The 12690-nt window shown below is 41.0% G+C and overlaps 1 protein-coding gene across 4 annotated transcripts in view; it reads right to left on the minus strand.

Annotated features, from left to right (window-relative positions):
• The window catches only part of INSC (INSC spindle orientation adaptor protein), a 150301-nt gene that overhangs the window by 98825 nt on the left and 38786 nt on the right, over positions 1–12690 (minus strand). For all 4 annotated transcript variants that reach the window (XM_069803762.1, XM_069803764.1, XM_069803763.1 and 1 more), the window contains exon 2: positions 7868–7961. In XM_069803762.1, coding sequence (XP_069659863.1) covers positions 7868–7920 — 53 coding nt within the window. In that variant the 5' untranslated portion in view covers positions 7921–7961. The remainder of the gene's footprint in view (positions 1–7867; positions 7962–12690) is intronic.

Raw genomic sequence — 12690 nt, forward strand, 5'->3', positions numbered from 1 at the left:
CAGGGGTTGGGGTCAGTTCCTCACACAGTGTCTCTGCCGCTCCTTCCTCCTCAGGGGCAGGACTCCTCACACTGTTCCCCCTGCTCCAGCATGGGGTCCCTCCTACAGGAGACAGTCCTCCACGAACTTCTCCAACGTGGGTCCTTCCCACAGGGCGCAGTTCTTCACGAACTGCTCCAGCGTGGGTCCCTTCCACGGGGTGCAGTCCTTCAGGCACAGACTGCTCCAGTGTGGGTCCCCCGCAGGGTCACAACTCCTGCCAGCAAACCTGCTCCAGCCTGCGCTCCTCTCTCCACAGATCTGCAGGTCCTGCCACGAGCCTGCTCCAGCACGGGCTTCCCACAGGGTCACAGCCTCCTTCGGGCACCCACCTGCTCTGGCATGGGGTCCTCCCCGGGCTGCAGGTGGAGATCTGCTCCCCCGTGGACCTCCCTGGGCTGCAGGGGGACAGCCTGCCTCACCGTGGTCTTCCCCACAGGCTGCAGGGGAATCTCTGCTCCGGCGCCTGGAACGCCTCCTCCCCCTCCTCCTTCACTGACCTGGGGGTCTGCAGAGTTCTCTCACATATTCTCACTCCTCTCTCTGGCTGCAGTTTCTGTGCCAGAGCAACTTTTTTTCCCTTCTTAAATATGTTATCCCAGAGGCACTATCAACTGTCTTGATGGACCCGCTGCTGGCCAAGGCCGAGCCAATCTTGGAGCCGGCTGGCATTGACTCTGTCGGACAAGGGGGAAGCTTCTAAGCAGCTTCTCACAGCAGCCACCCCTATAGCCCCCCCAGCTACCAAAACCTTGCCATGCAAACCCAACACACCCCTCTTTCTCAGCTGTGCAGACGCCAGATAAAGCTCTAGAAGTAAAATCTGATGTGAATAGTCCTTGAAATAATTCAGCTCCTGAACAGGTAGAAATGCATCTTACTTCACAAAGTTTTGTGGTTTTTTTTTAAAACACATCTTCCTTACTAGGAATATTTTGTCAAGTGTTGAGGCTTTTTTGGATGAGGAATGCAATTTCCATTATAAAAAAATATAATCCATTATAGACTTTCATATTTTTCATCTCATACATCCATATGTTTCATAAAGTTCTACATGTTTATCATCCTGATTTGGCAGAGAAACAAGTAGAATTAATGCAGTTTCTGCATTTCTCTTGCTTCTATTTCAAGTCTCAACTTTCAACTTTTGGCAAATATTATATGTCAAAATATCAGTTAATCCCAAATATAAACAATTGATTTTTTTCTTCCAGTTTCATAAAGGTTTTAGCATCATTTCAATCAACACCTCATTCTCCACTGGGCAAGCAACAAAGTACTTAGCAAAGTTGTGAAAGAGAACATGGTGCCCAGCACTTCATAGATGGAGGACATTGGTCCTAGAGCTCCGGAGGTAGCCTTAGAAGTGTTTGCTTTCTGTTTGCTTAGTAAAAACATGCAAGTTATTTTGAACAATTCCTAGAATCATAGAATGGTTTGGGTTCGAAGGGACCTTAAAGATGATCTAGTTTCAGCCCCCCTGCGATAGGCAGGGACACATTCCACTGGACCAGGTTGCTCAAAGCCCCATCCAGCCTGGCCTTGAACACTGCCAGGGATGGGGCATCCACAACTTCTCTGGGCAACCTGTTCCAGTGCCTCACCACCCTCACAGTAAAGAATTTCTTCCTAATATCTAATCCAAAACTGAAAGAGGGTAGATTAAAACCATTACCCCTCATCCTATCACTGCACTCCCTGATAAAGAGTCCCTCCCCATCTTTTCTGTAGACCCCTTTAAGTATTGGAAGGCTGCTAAAAGGTCTCCCTGGAGCCTTCCCTTCTCTAGGCTTAAACAAGCCCAACTCTCTCAGCCTGTCCTCACAGGGGAGGTGCGCCAGCCCCCTGATCATCTTTGGGACCCTTGTCTTGACTCACTCGAGCAGGTCCATGTCTTTCTTATGCTGGGGGCCCCAGAGCTGGATGCAGAACTCCAGGTGGGGTCTCACGAGAGCAGAGTAGAGGGGGAGAATAACCTCCCTGGACTTGCTAGCCACACTTTTGATGCAGCCCAGGATAGGATTGGTTTTATGGGCTGCGAGCACACATTGCCAGCTCAATATTTAGTTTTTCATCCACCAACAGCCCTAAGTCCTTCTCCACAGGGCTGCTCTCAATCCACTCATCACCCAGCCTGTATCCATGTTTGGGATTGCCCTGACCCAGGTGCAGGACCTTGCACTTCACCTTGTTGAACTTTGAGGTTCACACAGACCCACCTCTCTAGCTTGTCAAGGTCCCTCTGGATGACAATTCACCCAGAATTCTCTACAGTCTGCAGTGAGGTAGTATTCCAGTTCATATCATTTGCTGAGAAAATAAAGTTTCGGGGTCTCTCTCACTGTGCATTCCTTAAATCCTTCAGTATTGTCCTTGGATTTTGAACCTAATCAACAAATTCTTCTTTCACTGCAAGTCCTCACCCTTTAACACCCCCTACACCCAATTATCCTCAGTTCCTCTGGATCCAAGGGGACAAACACATTACAAGTTTCCAAATATCAATTTCATCTGTCTTTATACATAGTTAGACAAGGAAATACAGACACAGAACAGTATTTTTTTCTCATAACCAAGCCAAAGCTGACCTCAAATTTTTATACCATGAGATTTGGCATCTTCTCCACTTTAGCTCTCTGTACCTTAAGCTACTGTTTATTCAAGGGCCATCACGGTGTGGGCCTTGCAATAGTTCTGTTGCTATATTGCTATCTCAGCTATGTGGGGGCTTTCTAAAGCCCTGCTCTTGCTGAATGTTAGAGAAGCACATTCCTCAGCACAAATTATTACTTCGGAAAAGGTTTCAAATCTGAACTTAAAGAACACACCGATTTTTGTGTATGACACTGGCAAATAGCAACTCCTGGGTTTGGGGGGTTTTGTTCGTTTTTTTAACTACTCCATTTATTTCAGCAAACCTGAGTTTGGGGCAAGATAATTACATTCCTACCTGGACTTAAAAGGCATATTTTTCTCACATTAACGATGTTCTTGCTTCCATTTTAAAGTTGTGCCTATAACAGGATTTTTTTCTTCAAGTCATTTTATGAATCTCCATCCTTCAGTAACTTCCATCATATCTTACATAATGTACAGATCAGGTAGTCGCTACAGCCTGTACAGTTTCTTTCAGCAGAGAGAGCATGCATGCACAGTGAACAGATCTCCACCTACCACATTACCTACCATGCACACATACAAAAATAGCACTGCAAGAAAAAAAAATAAACAAACAATAGGCTAAAAAAACCCAAAAGCATACTGGAAGAAATCCAGATTTATTAAGAGCTGATAGATACACTAACACTGATATTCTTAATAGTAGAGGGCATGTTAATCTTAATTTATGTAACAGGACACCTAAGCAGATCCTCTAGAGAAGTTACCAGAACACCTGCAGATACACAGTACATTTTAAAGAGCAATGCAAGGCTATAAATATGCATGACATGACCTTATTCATATTGTTCTTTCACAGGACTCAGATCTTTAGTTCAACAAAAAAAGGAAGAAAGTAACAAAAGGAGGAAAGACTGTCTTTTGGTTAAGAACTAGGAGACAGGAAGCCTGGATTCTATTTTTGGCTCTGCCACAGAAGTCTCTTATGGCAAATTTTTCCAGCTTTCGGGTATCAAATCAAGGAAGTGATTTTGAGAGATGAAATGCTACAAATGGCATAACCACAACTACCTAGATTTGAAAGGCTTGTCTACTTTCTCTGCCTCACGTCCTTCATCTGAAGCAGCGATAAGAATTCATATCTATATTCCAATGATTATGTAAACTTCCACCAGAACACAACATCATAATATTATTAAAGCCAGGAAAAAGAAATGAAATATAGACATCTACTAGGTTTATCTTCCTGGTCTTCATATTCAAAGTATTGACCTTTTATAAGCAAACAAACAAACAAAACTTTAAATAATCAGTATTGCCCTTTTTTTGTATGCAAGTTGAAATTATAACCTCCAGTATCATCTTTCATTGTTGAAGCTATAAGGATGTTTAGACAATGTATTAAATAATCCAGCAGTATTGCATTTCTGAAGATCAGGAAGACAAATTCTCTCTATTCCAACCCCCACTTCATTTTCAAGAATACCTCTGAGATATATAGCCCAAATTTCAACATCTTTCAGCAAGATTGGGGAGGGGGGGATGGGCAAGGCTGGGTTGTTTGTTTCATTGGTTTTGTTTGAGGGGGTTTTTTGGTGGTGGTGATGGTGTTTTACCTGATTTCCACATAAGACCTTACTTTATTCCTTTTTAAAAAATATGTCTAATCATACTGTATTTCTCACAATTGCAACACCGAACTGAACATATAATCTGAGAAGCAAGAAGTGTCCTATTTCACTTTTTGTTATGAGTACTCTTTCTTTAGCTGAATGACTCCAGATTCAGCACTCCAAATGTTTAGTTTACTATCCAATATGAAAACTACAAAAAACCATGACAACAATGAAAAAAGCTGTAAGTTACAATTTTAACTTAAAGAAAACAAAAAGGCCAATGATTTTTCATTATACAGGAGGGGGGGCCAGGGACAGAAGAGAAATGCCGCTCCTTTTACATTGCCTTTCCCATCTGGAAAAGCTCACCAGAAATATGGAAAACCAATACCAATAGAAAGATGTGAGGAAAGGGTCATGACATTTTTCAAAAGCTATAATAAAACAATCCTCCTACAGAATGAGAATATATGCATCTCTAAGGAATATATATACCTTTCACCTGCTATAGTGAACTGGCCATCACTCATGGCAACAGATTATTTTTTTATGGTCCTGTGAAGTGCTTTATGTAGGACTACTGACAGTTTTTGGAGAGTCACTAGAACAATTCTTTATAAAAGTGATCCAATTCCAACCATTTTCTCTCCTAAGGGACAAAACTGTCACTAATTGTAAATTCCTAACTCTTTGAAACAGAAAATAAAGTTTCTGTAACAATAACTTGGGTTTTTACCTCAGGATACTCTCTAGTTTTAAATATCGTATCCGTAGCACTCTGGATGTCAATTAGAGAAAGTAGGTCTGACAGTATGTTAGAAAACCACTAGCATAGTGGCTCAATACTCTAGAGACTTTCCGATACAAGCTGTGTTTTCCCACAAAATCTGAGGGGAGACAATAGCGTAAACAACAATGCATGCAGCATAGAGACTTGGTTTAAGGCCCCAGTTCTAAATTCCTTATGCAGCCAAGATACCTGTTGACTTTAATGGCTGCTGTGGAAACACTTGGAATCAGTTTGTATGTGCATGGTACACTTTTGCTATGGAGACAGATATTCTTGCTTGGGGATGTGTCTGCTTTTACTTCTGAAAGATTCGGACCTAAACATAAAGCAAGACATGGTTGTGGTGCTCCACAGGACTAACCTCAGTTGGGTTTGTGTTACCTTTTCCCTGTGACAGGACAGAACAGTGCATGCCTTCAAATTAATTCAAGTCCCCCTCACAAAAAGCAGGAGCATGAACTGGAATCCTGAGACAGGCTTACACCCTAGGCTTGGTTACATCAACAATAAACAATAAATAATACTTGAATCTTGTTAGTTATTTTGAAACCTGACTTAATCCTTTTAAACTCCCTATAGGATCCATATCACTCCTTTCTCCAACCCAGAGAAACAATTCAATCTCACATAAATTCCATTTCTTTGGAAAAAGCTATTATGTTGAGTGTTTAAAAAAAATCATCAAGAACAGCATTTTGTACAGCTCCTGGACGTTATTGATCTAGTCCATACTGGGTTTTTTCTGTAAATTCTTAGGGTAAAAACATGTTTCCTCATTTTCAGTTCGTCTTCCCTGTGCCCTTCACCTGTCTGACAACTGGTAACTTCAGTCTGCCTATCTTGTTACATGGGCTTTCTCTGAAATAACCCTCATCAAAAGGAAAAAAGATTCCCTTTCAAAATAAACACAGAAATTAAGAGCGTCATATTTTATTTGGGGTGGGGGAAAGTATTTATTTTTAAATTTCTCTGTATAGCATTGCCCTGCTGAGCCAAGCTGTTTGCCAGAACATAGTGCTTGCTACGTGGGACTTCTGCAGATCACTTCTTGTGCCAAGGTACATTGTAGTGCAGAGACAGTGTAAGGTGGCATGGTTTTGCTCACATAGCACGGCAGAGTTCTGCTTCCCTGAATGCAGTAGAACTGACCTGCAGGCAGTTTCCTTTTCCAGAAATCTCCAGCCTACAAAATTCAGTGCTCTTCAGTTCTGTGCTGCTGTTACCTTTGAGTGGTGCATGCAATATTCCTATTCCACATTTCCAGTCACTAGCTTAGCGAGTTTGCAGCCAATTTCCCCATTTAGGTGTTGGCAAACAAAACTTGCCACCATCAACCTGGATCAGCCATCCATAGGACCTACTGCCTTTGGTTCTGCTTGCAGCTAGTTTTCTACTACAATAAGAGGCTTCACTGGCCCATTTTGCAATCTAAGTTCTTGGCATAGCAGCTGGCTTTAACAACTTCTTTGACTTTTGATCCAGGATTCAGCTTCTGGAACCCATTAGTTATCACCAAGCAATTAACCTGGATGTCTGACACCTTATCTGACCATTGGGTTAGCCTGAGCATTTCCATAGCAAAGTCAGTAGTCTGTTTTCAGTGCTGTGTGCATCTGAAGTTATATTCCATGGCTCCATCCCATGAAAGAAAATTAAACTAGTAAGTAATACAGGACACCTCATTGCTGTTTATACCAGCCCACTCCATGCTTGGCTATTCAGGGCTTCTAGGACTCACTGAATTCCAAAGCAAGTTTTGGCTAGAATCTAACAAACAGTACCAGTTACTTTGGCACCTAGAATACCCAAACTATGTTCCTCCACATGGTATTTTTTCCAGAAGACAATATACTCATATGGTCTTACTGTGACTGTGAGTTTAACAGCATTACCAAAGTATCTGCTAGAAGACTCAACCAGGGAAAGGTAGAAAAATATCAAATTTCTTATGAAGAAAAGCATCACATTTTGAGATTGCATGTCAGCAGCCAGTTAACTACAACAAAGAATTACAATCTGACCTGGAGAAAGAAGACTAGGAGAAAGACTGAAATTTCAATCCTTTTTATTTCTGATTTTATTCCTGGATTCAGCAGCACACACACACCACACCACCACCACCACCCCCTCCCCCAAAAAAATCACTTGTGCCACATATCAAGACTGTAGTTCAATGAGAATGCAGAAGGTTATTGTATTCATTATTCATTTTTTTTCTTTTCATGGAACCTCCATTATGCTAGAAGTGAAAGTATGCTATGCAGATACAGCTACTAGATGCCAACCAACAGCCAGATTTTAAAAACTTGTTGATTAGTAGAGTCACCAATGTCTCCAGTCCCACCAGGGCACCACGGACTGGAGAGATTATACTATAACCTTCGTATCATTACGATAGCTACACCTGAAGAAAGTCAACCAGGTTAAAGAAATTTATATTTCTAGTTTTTAGCAGTCTTCACAGAGTGCAGCGAGTTCCAGTGATTTCCATTATGACAAAGAACTGATCCAGTAAACACTGTCACATCTCTACTGCAAACATGTTCATCCATTTAAAATGATGACTGCATAGTCACTGTCATGATTTACCAGACTTCAGGTATACAAAGTTGCAAATGCTTTGAGAAATGCATCATTTCCACATCAGATTTCCACATTCATTCTCAACATACTGTGTGAACTTTACCTAAAACTGAGTTTAAAAATAAGTTTTTAAGTGTCTTTGGATCCTCAAAGGAAAGTGCAGCTGCAGCCTTAGAGACATTGAATCACTCAAGTCTGGATGACAGAGTGCACCACTTACCGCTGAACAGGTAACGGAAGGGAATCTGAGTGGTCCTCGCCCTTAAAAGCCATATTTATCTTATTCTTATGTGCACTTCCCCATAGGCTGGACTCTAGAAAGAAAACAAACAGTCATTTAGTAAACCTAGGGAAACTCAGGCCTCTTCAGTCCAGGGTGACATGACGTTCTCCTACTGATCTGTGGAGCTAACTCAAAAACAATTCAAAAGGCTACCACATAACTCCAGCCAATAACCAAGGCCGTCAAGTAAATTTCATGGCATAAGCAACATGGGGTTTGCATATTCCTGGACTACTGCACAGGTCAGAGCCATCTGGGTTGAACATTTCTGAGTTAATATTGAGTTATTATTTAGCCTTGTTTATTTTGAATTAGCTTGAACTCTAGACGAAATTGGTTTAGTATAATTGTAATTCTTCATGTTATTGAGAGAAAGATTGCAACAGAAAGCAAGCGTATGTGCATACGATTTCAGGATCATTTAGCACTACATTTACAGAAAGGCCCTTGATGTCTAACTTACTGAAGTATTGGATCCTTCCATGTTAAATGACTTCATTTTTCTATCAGTTTGAAATGCTGTACACATCTTTTTTCCTCCATGTTTTTCCTTTATACCTGGTGACTAAGAGACACATCCAAATACTGTTGTACTAGAAAGAGGCAAGAGAGAAGGAGAAAGACAGCCTCCTCATTTTCACAAAAAGGAGGGGTGCTGCCTGTCTTCTTCTTCTCTTAATTAGCCCCATCTCACATTAGGGCATTACCTACCATAGATCAATAAGTATTCTCAACAAAAGCCAGAGACAATGTATCGCACCAAAAAAGGTTAAGTCATTCCCACTCACCCACATGGCTAGAGGAAAACTAATGCAAAATATTTGAAGGAAAAGATTAATCTGTGACTTAATAACGAGGAGATGAATGAATGTGGAGGAGGAGACAGGAACAGTGGGGAAACGATACTTTCTTAGATGTGAAGAAAAACCTGGGATCGGTGGATTTCACTCTTGGAGAAAATACTTTACACAGGAAATTAATGTTGTTTGTGTCATCAACTGAGACAAAGGTTTTGATGTAGCCACTTGTGAAATTCTGCCATTTGGTTATTGGCTACATTCTGCAAGCTGAGTCAGCCAGCATTTAAGATATTTGCCACTCCAAATTGCTCTTAATTGACACAGAGTGGTCCTCAGAGTCCTTCCTAGCAAACTAATTTCATTGCTAATGCATGTCCTTGTTTTTTTCCCAAGATCCCACAAACATTGTCCTGAGTACATAAAAGTATTACAACCGAAGTAATGCATTCACATGCCCTGTCCAATATTAGCACCAGATTGCTTTGGTAATGGTGTCATCCTGTGTTCCTCCCTACCCAAATTTTCCTGGAAATAACAAACAAACTTCTTAGTCCATGCATCTAATAAAGGAGTACAGTGAAATATGGGAGAATTTAAAAAGATTGCAGACATTTGATAGACTGTGCCTGAAAATTTATATGCCCAAGTATGAAAATATTTGTATGTATCCTGCTCCCATGACACACCAAGATTTGAAAAACAAGCTTACTGTTGTTGGTTTTTTTAAAGCATTTAGCATATGATGCACAGACTTCACTAACAACTGGAAAAAATCAGCTATCTTAATTTCTTTTTACTAATAGAATTTTTGGTCTCTTTGTCAAAGACTTTTAAGATCACCAAATACAGATAATCATATGATCAGATTTACTGAAAATAGCCACTTATCATGATTATCACTATCTTCATTTGGAGGAGATACCCTTAATCAAAGATGAACACATCAGCATAAAACTTTAATCTCCAAGATGAAGTTTCCTCTCCTAAATCCTATCATGTAAAGGATTGAGAAAATAGTATTTCGGCCTGCAGAAGTACAGACTTCATCAACACTAGCTATCTCTTTCTGCTCAGCTTTAGGCACAAGATTTACTTTTGTATGCTACCAGCACAGAATCAACAGCTTTCCTCTGGCAAGCTAAAGCTATTTCACCATTACCTCAGCCCACTAACAATTTCTACACATACAAATCAAAGCATCTGCTTGTACTCATTACTTGTGATCAGTGACATAATGTACACAGACATAAATTAGATTATTGCATGTCATTGTTCCCTATAAATTAGAAACCTGACAAGAATGCAGCTTTTTATACGTTGTCTTCCCACAAAACACACATTTATATTATGGGTGAGAGCCTTTAAAAACATGATCAACTCCTACTTAGAGGTCACTTATGCTCCAGGAACAATAACAAAATGACACACCACTATCTTAACCAAACAGTCTGTCTCAGGACTACGATTAGATATTAGCTCAAATCTTTAAGCCCAAGTTAACGTTGACAACATGAGGAAATGCTCTCCCCAAACACCTGGCAGTCTGCCAGAGGACCAGCTGTACCCCCAGGACAGTAAAGTACCACACTAGCCCACCTACACCCATGACTACAAGGGGGGTTGAAGACCCAGTGCCTGATACAGTACAGGCTTCTGGTCCTGCTCAGAATGCTCCTCCATGCTCTGGGCAATTACGGTGCTCAATGGCAGACGTTCAGTTTTCAGTCTTCTCATTCACTTTTCCAAGTAAGACCAAGACAACTGTACTTCCTAGTAAAGACCATGACAGGACTGATGAATCCTTCTATTTAGTTGATGCTGCTTTTTATTAAAGGCCACAACACAGTGTTGAGCTCTAGTCAGCATTCTAAAAGGAAAGTCTCCTACTATAGCACCCTAAGCATCACCAAGTCAAAGCAAGAAGCTTTCAAAGTATCAAGTATTTCATCTTCTACAAAAAACATCCTCCTTGGGGTCAAAGTTTTCTTTAGTCTGGCAAATACAGGACAACAGACATGGAAGAACAGAGACACACTGTTACTAACAAACACACATGAAAACCATGAAAACCTCTTCAAGGCTTTTTCTTTGAGGGACTGAAACACGGGTAGGGCAATGTGCAGAGCCTCTGCTGTAGCTGCTGTCTGAGTCTCTCTGCAGAAACACCAAGAAGTTCAATACCTCTCACACAATGACTATATGCAACTAAAACAGGTGGCACGCACATAAGCACACGTGCTCAAGGGTACACAAACTGTAAGCATACGCCCACGTCTCAATCCTTCCCGCTAGCTGCTTCCTTACAGATGGTGGAGACAGTGTTGTAGCAAGCAGAGCTACATATCTGAAACAGTGCCTCAAGTCAGAGACCTTTCTCCTAATGACCATTTAAAAGATGCCCCTCTGACTTTAAATTTCATAAAAACATATATATGGTTTGTATATACGTTCTGCCCAGGGAAATGGTTGAGTCACCATCCCTGGAGGTATTCAAAAAGCGCATAGACAAGGCACTTCAGGACGCGGTTTAGTGGGCATGGTTGATGGTTGGACTCGATGATCTTGAAGGTCTTTTCCAACCTAAATGATTCTATGCATATGTATATACACACACACACACTCACATTTATAAAATATATACATACTAAGAGGCAACATTAGCAGAGTTGCACAGGAGAGGCTAATGGCTTTTTTCCACTGGTTTCAGTGGCCACTGATCAGGCACACAGCTGGTCAGAGATGCTGTCTAGGTAAACTCGCACCAAAAAAATAACAGTACTTGTAGTTTGCAATACTGGTCATTTCGCTACAATCCTGAGTGCCACTTAGGTTGAAGTAATAAAATTGTCGTTCTTCGACACACAATAAGGCCAGTTTTTTAATACCTTACATAGGATTTTACATAAATAAATGGCTGCACATAGAGTTGTATCACAATTATAATGACTTATAATTGATTAAATTTTTCTGGTAGATAGCAGCATGTGGAATTAGATGTATTTAAGGCAGCAGTCTCTGATTGTGTCCTTCATCTTTCTCTTTGTCACATCAATACTGAATTAGATTTCAGGATGTTATTTCCCCATGTTTAGTGGATAGATGTAGATAAGCAGACCACAAACCACATTTCATTCCCAAAGACAGTCAGCCAAAAGCTTCTTTCAAAGAACTACTACACAAGAAAACAAAGCATCACACCTGAAACAGCACATAAGCATTGCTCACAGAAAAAGCAGTATCAGCAGACGATGTGACCTTCATGGCCAACCCCCCCCCCCCCCCCCAAAACAAACAAACAAACAAAAAAACCACACCACCAGGAAGGGGGAACTTGCTCATATACAAGCACCAGGCCCTAATGCTAGCAACTGACAGAGAACTAAAAAGAGCTTAAAAACCCGTCAAACTAGCCCACCCACAAGTTAAAGAAGGAGGAGCCTCATCCTAAGTTACACCAGGCTTGGCAGCACCTGTGAAACCTTTGCAATGCCCCGCTAGCACAGCAATGCAGCTGGGAGCTGTTAAACCACTGGTTCCACACCAGCAGTCAGCTCCTGTCTTACAGGAACTCCCTGCTGGGAGCCTCCTGTTGCCCAAGTCTGTTTAGCATTGGAGAGCAGCTTCTACAGTGCAACATGGCTTTTTAGCATCCTACAAAAGATGCAATTTGTTTTCCTAGCAGAAATAACATCTTGTAAAATCTCCCAATTTAAATTTCCTCACCATCATTCAACATGTTAGCTTATATTTAACAAGCTAGAAATTAGGAGGATTTTAGCAGTCAGGATTCTGTTAAAAACACATCCTTGTCGAAAAGTATCACAGTAATAGCATGTATTCAAGGTAAAATAAGTGTGACTCATTTACTCCTACTACTGATGGCCCTGAAAAAGTTCTCCATCACAAAATTATGTCCTAAATAACTAAGCCCTGAAACTCATACAATTAATTTCACATTTT

Source organism: Haliaeetus albicilla, chromosome 16 (genome assembly GCF_947461875.1).
Source record: "Haliaeetus albicilla chromosome 16, bHalAlb1.1, whole genome shotgun sequence".
Taxonomy (NCBI): domain Eukaryota; kingdom Metazoa; phylum Chordata; class Aves; order Accipitriformes; family Accipitridae; genus Haliaeetus; species Haliaeetus albicilla.